A 20,681-nucleotide genomic window follows, 5' to 3' on the forward strand; every position below is an offset into this window, starting at 1 on the left:
AAATTGAAATAAGTAAAAACTCAAAAGTTAGTAGAAAATCGTCATTAAGGGTAATTACTCCTATAAGGTGTCAACCAATTGGTTTATATATTTGTTGAACCATGAAAATGTTGTCAATGCCAGAGGAATCCTGCCAGACAGACTTGTACCCCTTACAATCATCCCAAACACAAAGTATAGTTGACCTATTGGTTACAGGATCCCAGAAACGAATTAAACACAAAAACTTAACATTGACCAATAAGCCATTAAACCGAAGTGAAGGTCAGCTGCAAACTGCCAGACAGACGTGTTCATCGTACAATCATCCTATACATAAAATATAGTCGACCTACTGTTTATAGTATCTGAGGTATTGACTTGACAAGGAAAACCTTGATCACTGATTCCATGACTGTCTCACATAAAAGAACTTTTGTTGCAAGTGAGACAAAAATTAATGGTTTCTTACAGCTATTGTGTCAGCGTGTCGTCTATACAATGCCTACCTTTTTACTTGGGGAAATGTCATCTATACAATAAAATTGAGAAAGGAAATGGTGAATATGTCAAAGCGACAACCACCCGACCATAGAGCAAACAACAGCCGAAGGCAACCAATGGGTCTTCAATGTAGCGAGAATTCCCGCACCCGTAGGTGTCCTTCAGCTGGCCCCTAAAATATGCATAATAGTACAGTGATAATGGACGTCATACTAAACTCCGAATTATACACAAGAAACTAAAATTTAAAATCATACAAGACTAACAAAGGCCAGAGGCTCCTGACTTAGGACAGGCGCAAAATTGCGGCGGGGTTAAACATGTTTATGAGATCTCAACCCTCCCCCTATACCTCTAGCCAATGTAGAAAAGTAAAAGAATAACAATACGCACATTAAAATTCAGTTCAAGAGAAGTCCGAGTCTGATGTCAAAAGATGTAACAAAAGAAAAAAAATAAAATGACAATAATACATAAATAACAACAGACTACTAGCAGTTAACTGACATGCCAGCTCCAGACCATTTTTTCTTGGGGAAATATTTCTAGCATAATAGAATATTGATTGTGATTGCAGGGTATGGATAAACATGTACTACAGCATCTTACAGAAGACCATGATAATACTAGCTACATGTATGTCAGGTATTTATTATATGTGAAAGCTGATAATGATATAGCTCCCTATACTAGTTTGTTATTATTTATAATAGTGATTAATCTCTTCAATACATTGCACTTAATGCCATGACTTCGTACAGAAAATATATTGTTATTCTACAATTCCTAGAGCGGAGATATAGCATATAAAGTGTTTAAACTAATAATGAAATAAAGTTTAAGAAAATAACCTTCTATCTCGAGTCCATCCATCACACCTGAAGATTTCTCTAACATGACAGTCTACAAAAGGAGGAATATGCATTGTAAATATATCTTCATTCATGTCACTTGTAAAACTATTAAATTTCTAAAATATAAACTAAAAAAAATAACATATAATACAAATGTTTAACATTATATAATGTATATTGAACAAATTTTCACATTTATCAGGAAAATGTTTGGCCCAGAGTAAACAAAGAAATATAGTTTAAAGTGTACAGGTTATTTTTGCATTTGTAAAATACCCTTGCAGGTATTTGTTGTCCCACCAAAAAAATACAATCCAACAAGAACATTAGTGTTTAATGGAATCTGTGGTCCAAAACCTGTCTTGTTGTTCATTTTGGCTTGACCAAGTTTTATAGTTTTAACAACTACAGGCAATCAAGTACCTGTGTCGCTCACCTGTATCTACAGTGGTTTGAAAATCATGTAAAATAAGGTTTAAATCATAACAAATAGTATAAGATATCCTTATAATGATTGAGGCCAAGTTTGGTTTAATTTGGCCATGTAGTTAAACAAGAACAGGTCATCCCATTGTAGTCTTACAATATTTACTGAAGACCCCTTATCATTATTTAAATTAGTTTTCAAGTAGTGACCATTTGAAATTGTTTTTTTTACAATTTTCCGATAGACTGCATTTTACCCCTATGTACTATTTTTAGCCATTGCGTTGTCACTTTATTTTCAATCAATGAGTTTGACTGTCCCTCTGGTATCTTTCGCCTCTCTTCTATAGTAAACCCCTATGGATGTAATTGTTTTATGTTTAGCCATGGCAGCCATGTTGGTTAGATGGCAGGGTAATCCGATACATTTTTCAATCAAGATCACTACCCAATTGAAAATTGTGGCTAAGTTTAATGCTATTTGGCCCAGTAGAATAAGAAGAGAATATTGTGTAAAAGATTACAAAATTTCTCGAAAAATTGACTATATAGGGCAATAACTACAATTGACAATAGAGGTCATATTGTCTTATTTGTAGATTGCTGAACATTATTGCTGTTTACAGTTTATCTCTATCTATAATAATATTTAAGATAATAACCAAAGACTGCAAAATTTCCTAAAAATTACCAATTCAGGGGCAGCCACCCAACAACGGGTTGTCTGATTTGTCTGAAAATTTCAGGGCCGATAGATCTTGACCTGATTAACATTTTTTCTAATTGTAAGATTGCTCAAATGCTTTAGTTTAAGAGATATAAGCCAAAAACTGCATTTTAACCCTATGTACTATTTTTAGCCATGTCGGCCATGTTGGTTGACAGGGGGGGGGGGGGGTCAACGGACACATCTTTTAAACTAGATATCCTAATGATGATTGTGGCCAAGTTTGGTTAAATTTGTCTAAGTAGTTTCAGTAGAAATTTTTTGTAAAAGATTACAAAAATTTACAAAAAATGGTTAAAAATTTACTTTAAAGGGAATTAACTCCTTAAGGGGTCAATTGACAATTTTTGTCAGGTTGACTTATTTGTAGATCTTACTTTGCTGAACATTATTGCTATTCACAGTTTATCTATATCTATTATTATATTCAAGATAATAACCAAAAGCTGCAAAATGTCCTTAAATTTCCAATTCAGGGGCAGCAACCCAACAACGGGTTGTCTGATTCCTCTGAAAATTTCAGGGTTGATAGATATTCACCTGAAAAACATTTTTAACAGTTGCCAGATATGCTCTAAATGTTTTAGTTTCAGAGATATAAGCCACAAACTGCATTTGACCTTTATGTTCTATTTTTAGCCATGTCTGACATGTTGGTTGGCAAGCAGGGACGAAGGATGCCAAGTGATGAGAAAAGCTCACTTGGCCAATTGGCCAGGTGAGCGGCGAGCTAACATAAAGCAGAAACGAATAAAATAAACAAAAGTCTCAAAAGAACTTGTATCGCACGCCTTGCCAACACTAAATTGTATTGATTACTTTATTCAATGATTGATTGATTGTTGATGATTAACACTACTATATTGGCTTTATTGTGGCAGTCAGTTTTCATTGGTGGATGGAGACTGAGTGCCCTGAGAGAACCACAACATTTGGCAGGTCAGTTAATGAAATAGAGAATGGAAATTGGGAATATGTCAAAGAGATAACAACCCGACCAAAGAGCAGAAATCAGCGTGGAGACAAATGCACCTCACAAGCTCAGAGTTGGATGCTATGTTACAAGATTATTAGGTAAATAGATCTTGACAATCAGAGCATTTTCAGTCCGGAGAGGTTTTTTTTTTATCTATTGTGGTTTTCAAGATATAAGACAATTAATGCATTTTACTCTTGTGTTCTTTTTTTTTTACCATGTTTTGTCTTTTAAGGCTGTAACTCATTTGGAAGTCATCTAGTTATTTAGGTTGTATTTTCAATTATATAAATCTTGCATTTCTGATTATTTTTGCTGTTACAGTTTATACTTCTCTATTATATTTTTCAAGTAATGAACAACAGCACTAAAATTAGTAAAAAAAAATTAAGGTCAATAATTCCTATGATCCATTGTATTTGGTCACATTGACATTATTGTAGATCATGTATTGCTGATCCCTTTTGCTTAACACAGTTTTTACCCATCTCATTAAGGATGTATTCCTCTGACTTTTCAGTCTCGTTGAAATCTCGTTTTTGAATTATTTCCAAAACATGTGATTAAAGTGGAAAATATCAATGAATTTCAAAAATATTATAATCTAACATAACTCTGTGAAAAAATTATGTATTTACAATGAATGGTTTTTGAGTAATCCACTTTTCAAATTTTACGACCAATCAAGTCAGTATTTTTAGCCAAAATTCTGAGAAAATGATTTAGGGATACAAAAAATGATTTTACAAGAATCATGTACATCCCATGTCATTTTGGTCTTTTCAAATTTCTTAGATATGTATTTTTTCAATCATTTATAACAAAAAAGTTGAAATAATATGCATTTTGTTCTTAAAACAGAGAAAAATCACAAAAATACAAAATTGACAGCATGGTAAATTTTAGACAAAAAAGCGTCAAAATATGATAAAACTTTCTTATATTAACACCTACCTATAGTTTTTTTAAGTAAAATTTATTCAGATTGGTCCACTTCATCTTTATAGAGAGTATAAAAAATAGTTTAATTGTGGAACTGTGATTTTTTTACACGATAATAGCCCAAAAATAGGTAAAAATCGATGAAAAGTGGGAAAATCATCAACATTTGCCATTTTCAAAGGGTTGTAGCAAAAAAAGAATTGCACCACCATATATGTTTTTTTCTTCACCAATCATTTTGTTACAGTCTTATAAACCAAAAAATCAGGTTAAGAAAAACAGTTTAATTCTAGAAATTTTTTGCTCCTCAGAGGTACATCTTTAAGTCATGTAAGTTTTTTAAGATAAGAGACAAATAAACTGCTTCGCTGAGCACAACTGGATACGCCTGCAGAGGTCCAACCCTGAACAGTTGGGGCAAAAATGGACAGAATATTCAAGCTTGATACAGGTCTGATCTAGATTGTCATTAAATATTTGACATATCATAGGTTTCTGAATAAATGTAGTCAAAGAACTTGAAATTGGTTATATGAATTGAATTTATATATTTAATTAAAGATTTCTCGCTGTTGTGCAATACACTGTACTATTGCGCAATACTTAGTAAATTTGTTGTCAGACTATAAACAAACAATAACTTATCAATGTTATATCAGAAATTGATAAAAAAAAAAATTAAAGGGAGGTTATCTTAATAGATATAAATCAGACATAAAAGTTTAATAAAAACTGCTCTAAGCACTTTAAGGATATTGTCCAAGAACTTGAAAATCACCCCTTTTTTATGAATAAGATCTTAATAACTCAGAAACGTAAAATCTTGAATTTATAAAAATCTAAGGGAGCTTACAACAATAGATATAAACAATTTACCAAAGTTTTATAAAAAATGCCAAAAGCATTTTTGAGTTATTGTCGGAAAACTGGAAAATCCCCCTTTTGTAATAAATAAAACCCCATAAATCGGAAACGTATAGTCTAAAATTCATAAAAATCAAACAGGAGCTCATGTCGATAGAAATAAACAATTCACAAAATTTTCTTGCAAATTGATGAAACTGTTTTTGAGTTATTGTCCAAAAACTGGAAAATCCCCCCTTTTTTACGGAATAAAACCCAAAAAATCGGAGTCGGTATATCCAAAATTTATAAAAAATGAAAACGAGCTCACGTCAATAGATATAAACAATTCACTAAAGTTTCATGCATAATGGTTAAAGCGTTTTTGAGTTAATGTCCGACATGTTGACGACAGACGGACGGTAGGATGGACGGACAGACAGTCAACAGTTTACCATGATACGTAAACGGGCGTATAAAAGTGAAAATAAGCATTTTGAGAGTATTGAAGAGCAAAACAGTCCCTTACAGGTTAAACATTCATTGCACTAAAACAAAATGTTAAATATATTTATTAAAGTTATGAACACCGGTATGTAAACATTACCACGTGTATTTGTTTATGAAATTACACGTGTTTGAAAGTATATAATAGGTTAAATGTTTTTCATTGGTCGAGGTAGAACTGACCATTATATTTGAATAAGGTCATTTCAAATATTTCGTGCTATACTTTTGGCGGTTTTGTAAATTAAAGATATTGTCATTCGAGGTTCGCTTTTGGTGCAGTAAAGTTTCCCACCCTCCCACCCGACTTAATGTATTTTATTTGTGTTATTTTTTTTTAATGTGAAAAATAATGTGTGTAAGAACAGAATCTTTATTTGATTCATAATATGTATTTTCGTACATAATGAAAATTGTTTTTATTTTTGTAGATTGGTTTTTGTGTTTGTTACCTGCAGCGGCCTAGGCAGACAGTAAAACTGATGAACATTTTTTACGTTGCATTTGTCTTTAATAAAATTAAAGCTTTGCTGCACACTGTCAGGCGAGCTGATCCCATACAAAGGTGTTGAGTTTATTTTGTAAATAATTTATGTTCGCTTGAAGTTATGAATTAGTAACATACATAACTTGATATATAACTTGTCATGTTGTAATCTTAATAATATATATAACAAATATCAAATCAACATCTTCAAACATGAAAGAAAAAAATGTGTAAAACTTATTATGCGTGAATGTTTAAAGTCCAAGGAACATAACTCTGCAAAATAATCATCAGAACTGAACAAAAATGCAATCTTAATTTGTAACCTGTCATTGTAAAACTATATACCAAATATCAAATCAATATCTTGAAGCATAAAAAAAAAAAATTCTTCGAAAATCTGATTATTTGAGTGAATTTCAAGGACCAAAACTTTGGACAAAATCATCAGCCTGGAACAAAATCTGAATTTGATCTGTAATTTGTCATGACAAAACTATATACCAAATATCAAATCAATACCTTCAAGCATGATGAAAAAAAGTGTGAAAAACTATAACTTGCGTGAATTTTGACCCTCCATGTGAGGGACTCAAACTCACAACCTGAGTGTTAGAAGGCTTGTGATGCAGAAATTATCTAGGTAAAACATACATAAACTAGGTAAAAGGATATTTGTTAAAGTAGGACAAAGTTTCAAGCTAAATATACAATACAGTTATCTCCATTTTTATGCATTCTAATACAAAATTATCAAAGCATTTAATGATCAAAATACTGTCGGTGTAAGAATCTCTTCAATTGAAATTTTAAAATCTTGATCTAGTCTCTTTCACTCTTGAATGAAATAGAAGACATCTGCTAATTTAGTTGATTATTGAAGAAATCACATAACAATAATTTCCCGAATTGAAAAAAATGACGGCTAAGCGTAGTTAAATGCCAGTAAAGCTTGGAATATAGCACCTCAAATATATGATGTTTGTCTCTCCAGAAGTATCTTGGTTTTGCAGCATTTAATCTCTTAGAAACAAGATTGATTCCATAGAACAAAAATGCACCACTCGCACTATCATTTTCTATGTTCAGTGGCCCGTTAAATTAGGGTTAAAACTCTAATATGTCATTAAATTAGAAAGATCATATCATAGGGAACATGTGTTCTAAGTTTCAAGTTGAATGGACCTCAACTTCATCAAAAACTACCTTGACCAAAAACTTTAACATGAAGCGGGACAGACGGACGGACAAACGGACGAACGGAGTGATGAATGGACTAACAGAAACACAGACCGAAAAAAACATAATGCACCTAGGTACATGGGGCATAAAAAAGAAAACAACTTGTTAAATATTTGCATGCGTCTGAAGTGTTTTTCTGGATTTACCTTCATCAGGAATGCTCAAAGCCAAATATTTGAAATGCGAGGTCAGAATGTACAAGAACCAAGACAGTTGGAGAGCAATATGACCAAACTAGAGGCTGAGCCGGTGTCACTCACCTGTATCTACTGTGGTTTTGGAAATCACCTTTTTAAATAAGTTGAAAATCATAATAAATAGTATTAGATATCCTAATAATAATTGAGGCACAAGTTTGGTTTAATTTAGCCTAGTAGTTTAATTAAAAGCAGAGGATTTTTAAAAAAAGTTTACAAAAAATTGCAGAAAATGACTTTATAGGACAATAACTCTAATAAGATGTCAATTGATGATTTTGACCTATTGGTAGATTTTACTTTGCTGAACATTATTGCTGTTTTCAGTTATCTCTATCTAAAATTATATATATAATATTCAAAATAAAAAAAAACTGCAAAATTTCTTTAAAATTTTACTTATTCAGGACAACAACCCAACAACGGGTTGTCTGATTTGTCTGAACATTTAATGGGAAGATAGATTTAAACCTGATGAACATTTTTACCCTTTGAGTCAGATTGTTCTATGTTTAGCCATGTTAGCCATGTTGGTTGGCATCCGGTGCCATCGGACACATTTTTTTAAACTAGATACCCTAATGATAATTGTGGTCAAGTTTGGTAAAATTTGTCTCAGTAGTTTCAGAGTAAAAGATTTTCAAGACGGACGACGGACACCAAGTGGTGAGAAAAGCTCATCTGAGCCTTGGGGCCAGGTGAGCTAAAACGGACATAAAAAGTAGTCATATCCATCTAAGGTCAACTATGCCTAAGAGAGTTGAAACCTTAGTTTCTTTATAATTACAAAATTTATAAACGGACAATTTTGGAAAGGTTTGTTTTTAATCATGTTACTGTTACTACCGAAGTACTGACTACTGAGATGATGATACGCTCAAGGACTGATAGTCTACCAGCAGAGGTATCGACCCAGTGATGTAAAAAAAAACAAAAAAACAGATGCTCCGCAGGGCGCAGCTTTATACTACCGCAGAGGTTGAACCCTGAACAGTTGGGGCAAGTATGGACACAACATTCAAGCTGGATTCAGCTCTAAATTTGGATTGTGATTAAATAGTTGACACAGCATAGGTTTCTGACACAGAATGAATGTGGTCTAATGAACTTAAAATACTTTTTTTTCCTTTGAGCAATTCACTATGCTGTTGAATATCAATCCTCTCAAAAAAATGTTTGAAGAAATTTTCTTTTTATTTATGAAATCTGAAATGAGAAAAGTTTAACCCCCCCCCCCCCCATTTTTTTTCTCACATCCCCCTTTCCCTTTGTTATCACTGAATAGTAAAGATTGTTTTAATTTATCAGTTGGTAGTAAAAGTGAATATACATTGTGTATTGTATAAAACAATGATTTAAGTTGATTCAACTACTATTCTGGACAAAGAAAGATAACTCCAATCAATTGAAAATTTCTTGCTATTGCACAATATTGTGCAATTAGATATTTCTTGCTATTGCGCAATACTGTGCAATTGAAAATATTTGCTATTGCACAATACTGTGCAATTGAAGATTTCTTGCTATTGCGTAATACTGTGCAATTGAAAATTTCTTGCTATTGCACATTACTGTGCAATTGAAGATTTCTTCCTATTGCTGAATACTGTGCAATTGAAAATTTCTTGCTATTGCACAATACTTAATATAATAATTTCGGATCCTGATTTGAACCAACTTAAAAACTGGGCCCATAATCAAAAATCTAAGTACATGATTAAATTCAGCATATCAAAAAAGCCAAAGAATTCAATTTTTATTAAAATCAAACTTAGTTTAATTTTGGACCCTTTGGTATTTAATGTAGACCAATTTGAAAACGGGACTAAAATTTAAGAATCTACATACACAGTTAGATTTGGCATATCAAAGAACCCCAATTATTCAATTTTTAATGAAATCAAACAAAGTTTAATTTTGGACCCCGATTTGGCCCAACTTGAAAACTGGGCCAATAATCAAAAATCTAAGTACATTTTTAGATTCAGCATATCAAAGAACCTCAAGGATTCAATTTTTGTTAAAATCAAACTAAGTTTAATTTTGGACCCTTTGGACCTTAATGTAAACCAATTTGAAATCGGGACCAAAAATTAAGAATCTACATACACAGTTAGATCCGGCATATCAAAGAACCCCAATTACTCAATTTTTGATGAAATCAAACAAAGTTCAATTTTGGACCCTTTGGGCCCTTTATTCCTAAAAACCTGTTGGGACCAAAACTCCCAAAATCAAACCCAACCTTCTTTTTATGGTCATAAACCTTGTGTTTAAATTTCAAAGATTTCTATTTACTTATACTAAAGTTATGGTGCGAAAACCAAGAATAATGCTTACTTGGGCCCCTTTTTGGCCCCTAATTCCTAAACTGTTCAGACCTTAACTCCCAAAATCAATCCCAACCTTTCTTTTGTGGTCATAAACCTTGTGTTAAAATTTCATTGATTTCTATTCACTTATACTAAAGTTATTGTGCGAAAACCAAGAAAATGCTTATTTGGGCCCTTTTTGGCCCCTAAATCCTAAAATTTTGGGACCAACACTCCCAAAATCAATCCCAACCTTCCTTTTGTGGTTATAAACCTTGTGTTAAAATTTCATAGATTTCTATTCACTTTTACTAAAGTTAGAGTGCGAAAACTAAAAGTATTCGGACGACGACGACGACGACAAGGTGATAGCAATATACGACGAAAAATTAAAAATTTTTGCGGTCGTATAAAAACAGGTAAAATAATTTCATGCGTTTGAAGCACTTTTCTAGATTAAACTTCATCAGGAATGCTCAAAGCAAAATATTTGAAATATTTCTTTATATTTTGTAACTTATTTTCTACTTGAATCATTCTAAGGTGTAAACATGTGTAATTCAACACCATATCTATCACTATATATGTACCTTTAAGTATTTCTTCACCTCTTTATACTGCCTCATTTTCAATGTTGCTGCTAGATCGTAAGGAATCTTACCCTGAAATACAGATACATAGACAATAACTGTTTAGTGTCTTTAAATATCAGCTGTATTTGTACGAGGCTAGGAAACAAGGTGTATGCGAGCTTTAAGCGAGCTATTACACCTGTTTCGAGCCGAGTACAAATACAGCTGATATTTAAAGACACTAAATAGTTATTGTCTTTATCCTGCAATTAATTCTGTATATTATTTGTGTTTTGAAAGACACAAAAACACATGTTTTGCATTTATTTTCAATTTGAACCCCCTTGAGGCCCGTGTAGTAATACGATATACAGTAATCACACATTCAGCTGAAGACGGGTTCGCAAAAAAAGAATCTCGAATGGTCAACAATAATACATAGCTCAAGGTGAATAATTATCTATTTTAACATAACATTTAATTTCAACAGTAAAAACAAATAAAAAAACATTGTCCAATTTGAAACAGGAGTGTACGAGTTATCCTTCGCTTCAGACTCGACATTCGCTAAACATGCATGCTGAAATTGACATGGTTGTATTTGTAACACAATCATACACATTCAAGTTTAGACATCGATAGAAAAGACTGTTGTTCATGTGTGTATGTTATAAGAAAATTGGTGAGGTTCTTATTGCTCTAAAAAATGCTTGAAAACAAACAGAACGTATAAAAGTAATCGTTAATTAGCAATTGCTACATCATTGGAATGCGATAGCAATACACATCCTGAGGTCTAAACTGGAATCCGCTTGTATTACGCTTCAGTCTATAAACAAAGTGTAGTAGTCAGTCGAGAACCAGCTTACATGAGGTCACGCAGGTTCATACAATACTCAGTCCGGCAGTGGGCGGAGCTTTGAAGCGATATCTGTATCTGTATAGTATACAGATACAGCATAGCGATATCTGTAGGGCTGTATCTGTATAGTAGAACACCCAATTGCAGGATAAATCGCTATATTGCTTTCATCTGACAAAGAAGGCTTCTGTAACGTATATCTCACAATAAGTGAGACCAGTAGCAGTGTTTTATTCTAGTTTTACAGATGCTAACCGTATTATTCTATTTTTACAGATGCTAACCGTTTTATTTTCATTCTTACCATTCAGATTATTTTCAATGAGGACTTTAAATGGGCTCTTTACTTTTCATTATAAAGCATATGAATAAAAATTCCATCTGTCACCATTTGGTCTTCGTAATTTTCTTTACAGTTTGAAGACTGGCAAATGCATCCTTTATAATGTCTACATGAGGAGTGTTGGATTCTTGGGGTCTTCATTTTAAATTATAAATATGTATACCCAATCAACACCCACCTATATCTGTATACCCAATCCATACCCTCCTAAATCTGTATACCCCAGTCACAACCTCCTATACCTGTATACCCCATCAACATCCTTCTATATCTGTATACCCTATTCGCACCCTTCTAGATTTGTTCACCTCATCCACTCTCCTACAAATGTATACCCCATCCAAACCCTCCTATATCTGCATAACCAATCCATACCCTCCTATATATGCATAACTTATCCACACCCTCCTATATCTGTATACCCCCTCCACACCCTGACAAATTTCAGGTTTTAGCAGTTGGGAAAAAGACATATAACAAAAATCCATGTATATGTATACAAAGTGCTGATCTTTCGTGTGAGTCAACTGTCAAACTACTCGGCATGGACAGAGATTAGCAGCCAAATTTTGATAATCATATTGGTAAAATATGCAGAAAGGCATCGCAGCAACTAAATATTTTGAAACGTTTGGGAACTTATTTGAACAAGCTAAGTAAGCTTACTATTTTCCATACATTTATTTTGTCAAATTTCAATTTCTGCCCTTTTCTGTTGTACCGAAGAAATTTTCCAAAAATTAAAGAAAGTACAAGAAAGAGCACTAAAGTTTGTGTATGAAGATCATTCAAGCTCATATCAACAGTTGCTTGAAAAGGCTAAGATGCCTTCACTGCATATTAAAAGACAAAGATAAATGGCAATTAAAACTTTTTATATAGTTAATAAATTAGCACCTGTCTGTTTACATGATCTATTAAATGTAAATTATTCAATTATGCTTCAGTTCTGGCATGTTTAGATGAGTAGTTTAGTAATTCTTTGCGTGTATTTTAATATGCCTGTGCTTTTTCTACGCATTTGAAATAATATGCATCTGTATAACCCATCCACACCCTACTATATATGTATACCCCCTCCACACCCTCCTATATCTATATACCCCCTCCACAACCTCCTATATCTGTATCCCCCATCCATACCCTCCTATATCTGTATACCCCCTCCACAAACTCCAGTACTGTGTAACCCATCTACAACCTCCAATATCTCTATGACCCCTCAACACCCTCTTATATCTGTATACCTCATCCTTACCCTCCTATATCTGTAAACCCCATCTACACCCTCCTATATCTATATACCCCATCTACACCCTCCTATATCTGTATACCCCCATCTACACCCTCCTATATCTGTATATCCCAACCACAACCTCCTGTATCTGTATACCCCATCCACACCCTCCTATATCTGTTTACCCCATCCACAACCTCCTATATCACCCTCCTATATATGTATACCCCATCCATACCCTCCTATATCTGTATACCCCATCCACACCCTCCTGTATCTGTATACCCCATCCACACCCTCCTATATCTGTATACCCCATCCACACCCTCCTATATCTGTATACCCCATCCACACCCTCCTGTATCTGTATACCCCATCCAGATCCACCTTTATCTGTATACCAAATCCACACCCTCTTATATCCCTAATGCGCCTCTGATTGAGAAACACAAAAGGTGTTTGTAAACAAAAAATCTCTGTGTAGTGATATTGGACATGTTTCAATTTTTAACAAGTGACTGAGCTTAACCATTTGTGTTGATCTGGAAAAAATAGGACCTAAGAATAAATGTGTAAAAACTATGGAGTTATTATATGTAGCATATTTACCTGACGATATCAAGAATTTGGTATTTAGTCAAATCTTAACTGGAAATTGTGATTCTAAAATTTATTAAATGTCAACATGTCGAAATATTTAGGCTTGAAATAAATATATTTTTGGATAAGTTAATGCTAGCACACGAGGTGTATAGTGTCTTATACGATTACAGGTTTGTAATGTTTAACAACCATATTATATCAGTGTGTAAACACGTTAATTATGAGCTTTGAAAGTCGAGTAGTTCGAGCATTTTTCTGAGTAAGTGTTAAAAAGTTTCAAACAAATATTCTTTACTGTGGTTAGCATTCAATAGTCGTCAGTATCTATAGATTAACAACTTTACAAGTATTATTGCCAAGAAAACGAAAACGGAAACGGGTTTAGAAAGAAAATAATTCAGTAACTCATAGAAATAGAATTTTGAAACACACGTGTGCTTAAGAAATGTTGCCGAATGGAAGTGAAAGTGATATACGGTAGGCAATGACAAAAATTATCTTCCGACTCAATCAATTTACGTTTTCAACACGCGTTTTTAAGGTAAACTGCTTCTCACTCTATGAAAAGGTTACGGACGCTCAACCTATGATATTTATCTACATTTTATTAAAATTTGACCGTACAACTCTCTAAATACAACTCGCTACGGTTCCCGAGTTTTCAATGACCAAAACTACGAGGTCGTTTTTGCTGAAGCACATGTGAAATTAATCCCGGTCAGGCAAACGGCTCGTGCAAATAAATTTCGGCCAGGGAATCCCACGAAAAAAATAAATTCAGTAGTGAAAGTGTTAACAACTAAGATTAATGAATTGTTGTTAAAACAATTTTATTCTTGAAATATCATATTTTGCCCCTATTTACGTTTAAAAGTGCCTTAACCTACCTGCGTACAAACTATAGAAGATCAGTGAGTACTCTCAAAAATTGATCAGCCTAAATTTTGTTATAGGAGCATTAGCTATCAGATATATACAAAACAAGAGGCTCTCAAGAGCCTGAATCGCTCACCTTAATTCTTTTGGTTAAATCTCTCATCAATGATTATTTTGGCTTTTCAATTTATTTAAATGTTTTTCGGATCGTCCTATTTTCTTCAAAAGCCAAAAAAAATAATCATGTTCTCCTATGTTCTATTTTAGCCATAGGAGCTATGTTTCTTGACATACAAGGAAATAAAATATAAAATTTATACTAGATACTCTGAAACTTATTTAGCCTAAGTTTGGTTGAAATTGATACAGCAGTTTCAAAGGAGAAGATTTTTTAAAGTAAGTCAACATGATGAACAAATTGTGAGTCTTTAAAGGGCATTAACTCCTTAAGGGGTCAATTTACAATTTTGGTCAAATTGACTTAATTGAAGATCTTACTTTGCTGAACATTATTGCTGTTTACAGTTTATTTCTATCTATAATTATATTCAAGATAATAAACAAAAACAGCAAAATTTCCTTAAAATTATCAATTCAGGGGCAGCAACCCAACAACAGGTTGTCTGATTCATCTGAAAATTTCAGGGCAGATAGATCTTGACCTGATAAACAATATTACCCAACGTCAGATTTGCTCTAAATGCTTTGGTTTTTGAGTTATAAGCCAAAAACTGCATTTGACCCCTATGTTCTATTTTTAGCAATGGCGACCATGTTTGTTGATAGATCATAACTTCGGATACAATTTACAAACTAGATACCCTAAGGAACATTCAGTTAGTTTGGAAGTATTTGGCCCAGTAGTTTCAGAGGAGAAGATTTTTGTAAAAGATTACTAAGATTTACGAAAAATGGTTAAAAATTGACTATAAAGGGCAATAACTCCTAAAGGGGTCAACTGACCATTTCCGTCATGTTGACTTATTTGTAAATCTTACTTTGCTGAACATTATTGCTGTTTACAGTTTATCTCTATCTATAATAATATTCAAGATAATAACCAAAAACAGCAAAATTTCTTTAAAATTACCAATTCAGGGGCAGTAACCCAACAACAGGTTGTCTGATTCATCTGAAAATTTCAGGGCAGATAGATCTTGACCTGATAAACAATATTATCCCATGTCAGATTTGCTCTAAATGCTTTGGTTTTTGAGTTATAAGCCAAAAACTGCATTTGACCCCTATGTTATATTTTTAGCAATGGCGACCATGTTTGTTGATAGATCACAACTTCGGATACAATTTACAAACTAGATACCCTAAGGAACATTCAGTTAGTTTGGAAGTATTTGGCCCAGTAGTTTCAGAGGAGAAGATTTTTGTAAAAGATTACTAAGATTTACGAAAAATGGTTAAAAATTGACTATAAAGGGCAATTACTCCTAAAGGGGTCAACTGACCATTTCCGTCATGTTGACTTATTTGTAAATCTTACTTTGCTGAACATTATTGCTGTTTACAGTTTATCTCTATCTATAATAATATTCAAGATAATAACCAAAAACAGCAAAATTTCTTTAAAATTACCAATTCAGGGGCAGTAACCCAACAACAGGTTGTCTGATTCATCTGAAAATTTCAGGGCAGATAGATCTTGACCTGATAAACAATATTATCCCATGTCAGATTTGCTCTAAATGCTTTGGTTTTTGAGTTATAAGCCAAAAACTGCATTTGACCCCTATGTTATATTTTTAGCAATGGCGACCATGTTTGTTGATAGATCACAACTTCGGATACAATTTACAAACTAGATACCCTAAGGAACATTCAGTTAAAGTTTGGAAGTATTTGGCCCAGTAGTTTCAGAGGAGAAGATTTTTGTAAAAGATTACCAAGATTTACGAAAAATGGTTAAAAATTGACTATAAAGTGCAATAACTCCTAAAGGGGTCAACTGACCATTTCCGTCCTGTTGACTTATTTGTAAATCTTACTTTGCTGAACATTATTCCTGTTTACAGTTTATCTCTATCTATAATAATATTCAAGATAATAACCAAAAACAGCAAAATTTCCTTAAAATTACAAATTCAGGGGCAGCAACCCAACAACGGGTTGTCTGATTCATCTGAAAATTTCAGGGCAGATAGATCTTGACCTGATAAACAATATTACCCCATGTCAGATTTGCTCTAAATGCTTTGGTTTTTGAGTTATAAGCCAAAAACTGCATTTGACCCCTATGTTCTATTTTTAGCAATGGCGACCATGTTTGTTGATAAATCAAAACTTCGGATACAATTTACAAACTAGATACCCTAAGGAACATTCAGTTAAAGTTTGGAAGTATTTGGCCCAGTAGTTTCAGAGGAGAAGATTCTTGAAATAGTTTACGACGACAGACGACAGACGACGACAGACGACGGACGACGACGGACGCCAAGTGATGGCATAAGCTCACTTGTCCCTTCGGGACAGGTGAGCTAAAAATAAATAGGATTTTTTTTATTAATAAAATAAGATGAGAAACCTGGTTGATGAGTTGTGCACTTGTAAGTGAATAATTGGACCTCATTGAATACGTAGTCATTTGACATTCAATTCAGCTCCAATTCAACCCCTAGCTGGAGATAGGTAACCAATGAATCCAGATTTAAAATTGTAAGGGTTTCGTTGAACCCAGTATCTCGCCTACTTTTGCTGTTAGTTGCAAGGCTTAACAAATATGGCAAAAAAATATTAAAATTTTCGTCCAGATACTATCTTCTGACTAGTACTATAAGAAGCTTCTGTCCAAATTTGGTTAAAATCCAGGATGGTTTATAAAATCTAATAAAGGTTAAAAAAATTAACCACAGAGTGTACATGGAGTATGTAGAGTTAACTGGAAAAAAGTCCATGATTTATAAGGAATATACGAAAAAGGATTTTTTTACAAACTTTACTTCTGGAGATTATCTTATGATCATAAACAAGCTTTTGTCCAAGTTTGTAAGAAATCCAGGATATTTTGAGAAAGTTATTAAAATTTTAAAAACTTAATCACAGTCTGAATGTAATGTAATGTCAACTGGCAATGTTGTCGCTTTGACACATTCCCCATTTCCTTTCTCAATTTATCTAAACCCATTTGTAAACAGATATATCATGTTAAGCAGGGATATATGAGAAAAATACGGAAAATTTGATTTTATTTGAGATTTACTCTTGAAAATTATTTATCTGTATAGCCCATCCACACCCTCCTATCTGTGTACCCCTCCATACCCTCCTATATCTGTATACCCCATCCACACCCTCCTATATCTGTATACCCCATCCACACCCTCCTATATCACCCTCCTATATATGTATACCCCATCCATGACATTTATCTCTGCCTCTAGACAGATTTGTAGAAATTTCCATAGGATCATCTCTTTCAAATTATTGCATTAAATAATTTCCTACTGCCAACAATATGAAATGATTAAGCATGTTTTCCCCCTTATTGAATCCATATAAATATTGCCTAGTAGTGTTTAAGTTTGTTTCACCCATCTTAAAGATTATCTGTCATTGCCCACCTCGCATCTGTTTAAATATATAAACACATGGTGAACGAATGGCAATGCATTGCTTAGACTGTTTTGATATTATCACATAACTTTGTTATAATTGTCATGACAACAGACAGGTGTAAGTTTTGTTTGACAGTTTGTTTGTTTACACAGACTTTAATTACAGCAAACTTCTTAAGTTCAATTCAAATAATCATATGACTTTTAACTATAGCCTTTAAATAGAATCCAACCATATCTTATACATCATTTTAGTGATTCATTACTTAATAGTTGAACACTGGTCATATACTATAAAATATTACCTGATGTGATTTAATCAAGGGACTGGCACCTCCTTGTTCTACCAGACATCTTGTGATCTGTAGATATCCCTCCCTAGCAGCATAATGTAAAGCTGTGTATCCATCGCTCTATAATATAACCAAATAACATGTAACTATAATGTACAATACTTTGTTATCAATATCAATAATATACAACATATCCTACAACTGACATTAAAACTTGTCTGATAAACTGGACAATGTTGTGTAATAAATATAAACAAAATATATATCACATGAATTAGTGGTCAAAACTGAATAAAATTACCAGTCACACTTGTATTTATATTCTACATAAACAATAAATAAACATGTTTTGTTGTGAAATGTCAAGACTTCCATAAAACCTGATATTTAAAAAAAAAACATTTTTTCAAGAAATGTGTAAAATAATTATATCAATGGATTCAGTAGAACAAAACAAGTAAAATGAGACCCCACTTTATATAATTATTACAAATATTTGTTTATTAAAACTGTCTGATTAACAACAGGAATTAGTGTAGATTCAGTATACTCATTCATTTTAATAAAAAAAATTTTTTTAAAGAAACATGAAAAGGAGTAATATTTTCTGATTCAGAACAATAATACGAGTAAAATGAGACCCCACTTGATATAATTATTACACATATTTGTTCATTAAACCTGTCTAATTAACAACATGATTTAGTGTAGATTAATAGTAATGTGATCAGACTAAGTAGATAACATACTGATGTGGTGTCGATCTTACATCCTGTATCAATGAGGAGTCTACAGATCTCCAGGTGTCCTCTCATGGCAGCCATCGTTAATGCTGTCTGTCCACCATACTGGAATAATACAACTGACATCAAAACTTGTCTGATAAACTGGACAATGTTGTGTAATAAATATAAACAAAATATATATCACATGAATCAGTGGTCAAAATTGAATACAATGACCAGTCACACTTGTATTTATATTGTATATAAACAATAAATAAACATGTTTTGTTGTGAAATGTCAAAACTTCCATTAAACCTGATATCTTAAAAAAATATTTTTTTCAAGAAATGTGTAAAATAATTATATCAATGGATTCAGTAGAACAAAACAAGTAAAATGAGACCCCACTTTATATGATTATTACAAATATTTGTTCTTTAAAACTGTCTGATTAACAACAGGAATTAGTGTAGATTCAGTATCATCATTCATTTCAATAAAAATATTTTTTTAAGAAACATGAAAAAAAGGAATATTTTCTAATTCAGAACAATAAAACGAGTAAAATGAGACCCAACTTGATATAATTATTACAAATATTTGTCCATTAAAATTGTCTAATTAACAACATGATTTAGTGTAGATTAATAGTAATGTGATCAGACTAAGTAGATAACATACATCTGTGATGTCGATCTTACATCCTGTATCAATGAGGAGTTTACAGATCTCCAGGTGTCCTCCATTGGCAGCCTTCATTAATGCTGTCCATCCAAACCCCTGGAATAATACAACTGACATCAAAACTTGTCTGATAAACTGGACAATGTTGTGTAATAAATATAAACAAAATATATATCACATGAATCAGTAGTCAAAACTGAATAAAATGACCAGTCACACTTGTATTTATATTCTATATAAACAATAAATAAACATGTTTTGTTGTGAAATGTCAAGACTTCCATAAAACCTGATATCTTAAAAAAATATTTTTTTCAAGAAATGTGTAAAATAATTATATCAATGGATTCAGTAGAACAAAACAAGTAAAATGAGACCCCACTTTATATGATTATTACACATATTTGTTCGTTAAAACTGTCTGATAAACAACAGGAATTAGTGTAGATTCAGTATAATTGATCATTTCAATAAAAATATTTTTTTTAAGAAACATGAAAAGGAGGAATATTTTCTGATTCAGAACAATAATACGAGTAAAATGAGACCCCACTTTATATAATTATTACAAATATTTGTTCATTAAAACTGTCTAATTAACGGCTTATTCTCATTTCGCCTTAGCTGTCAAAATAATTATATAAAATTAATCCCAGTTTGCCTTAGTACAAATTTTCAGGTACATAAGAATTAACTAAGGCGAAATGGGAACATTGTAATTAAGTTATGTTTTGTTTGTATTGCTATAATTATTATTTGTTATTTTGATGTCAAATTCTACCATGAAATATTATTTATGTTTGGTGTCCCACTTTTTAAATAATTCTTTTTTATAGCGGCTCTTCTTTTTCTGATTTTTTTACTCATGTGTTATATTTTGTAAATAAAGTCTTATTAGATATGACAAATTGTATATGAATATT

General features: G+C 32.5%; 2 protein-coding genes across 2 annotated transcripts in view; both read right to left on the minus strand.

Annotated features, from left to right (window-relative positions):
- The window catches only part of LOC143054673 (uncharacterized), a 58,164-nt gene extending 56,782 nt beyond the window's left edge, over positions 1–1,382 (minus strand). The window contains exon 1 of the mRNA XM_076227691.1: positions 1,335–1,382. Coding sequence (XP_076083806.1) covers positions 1,335–1,380 — 46 coding nt within the window. The 5' untranslated portion in view covers positions 1,381–1,382. The remainder of the gene's footprint in view (positions 1–1,334) is intronic.
- Positions 1,383–10,413: 9,031 nt separating this feature from the next.
- On the minus strand, positions 10,414–19,175 carry LOC143054674 (ankyrin repeat domain-containing protein 22-like). Its single transcript, XM_076227692.1, has 3 exons — positions 19,098–19,175; positions 18,361–18,468; positions 10,414–10,658 (listed from the first exon to the last, which is right to left on the minus strand). Exons 1-3 carry the CDS (start codon positions 19,170–19,172, stop codon positions 10,575–10,577), a joined length of 267 nt encoding a protein of 88 aa, XP_076083807.1. The 5' UTR covers positions 19,173–19,175; the 3' UTR covers positions 10,414–10,574.
- Between the last annotated feature and the right edge of the window lie 1,506 nt (positions 19,176–20,681).

The sequence above is a fragment of the Mytilus galloprovincialis genome, chromosome 12 (genome assembly GCF_965363235.1).
Source record: "Mytilus galloprovincialis chromosome 12, xbMytGall1.hap1.1, whole genome shotgun sequence".
NCBI lineage: Eukaryota > Metazoa > Mollusca > Bivalvia > Mytilida > Mytilidae > Mytilus > Mytilus galloprovincialis.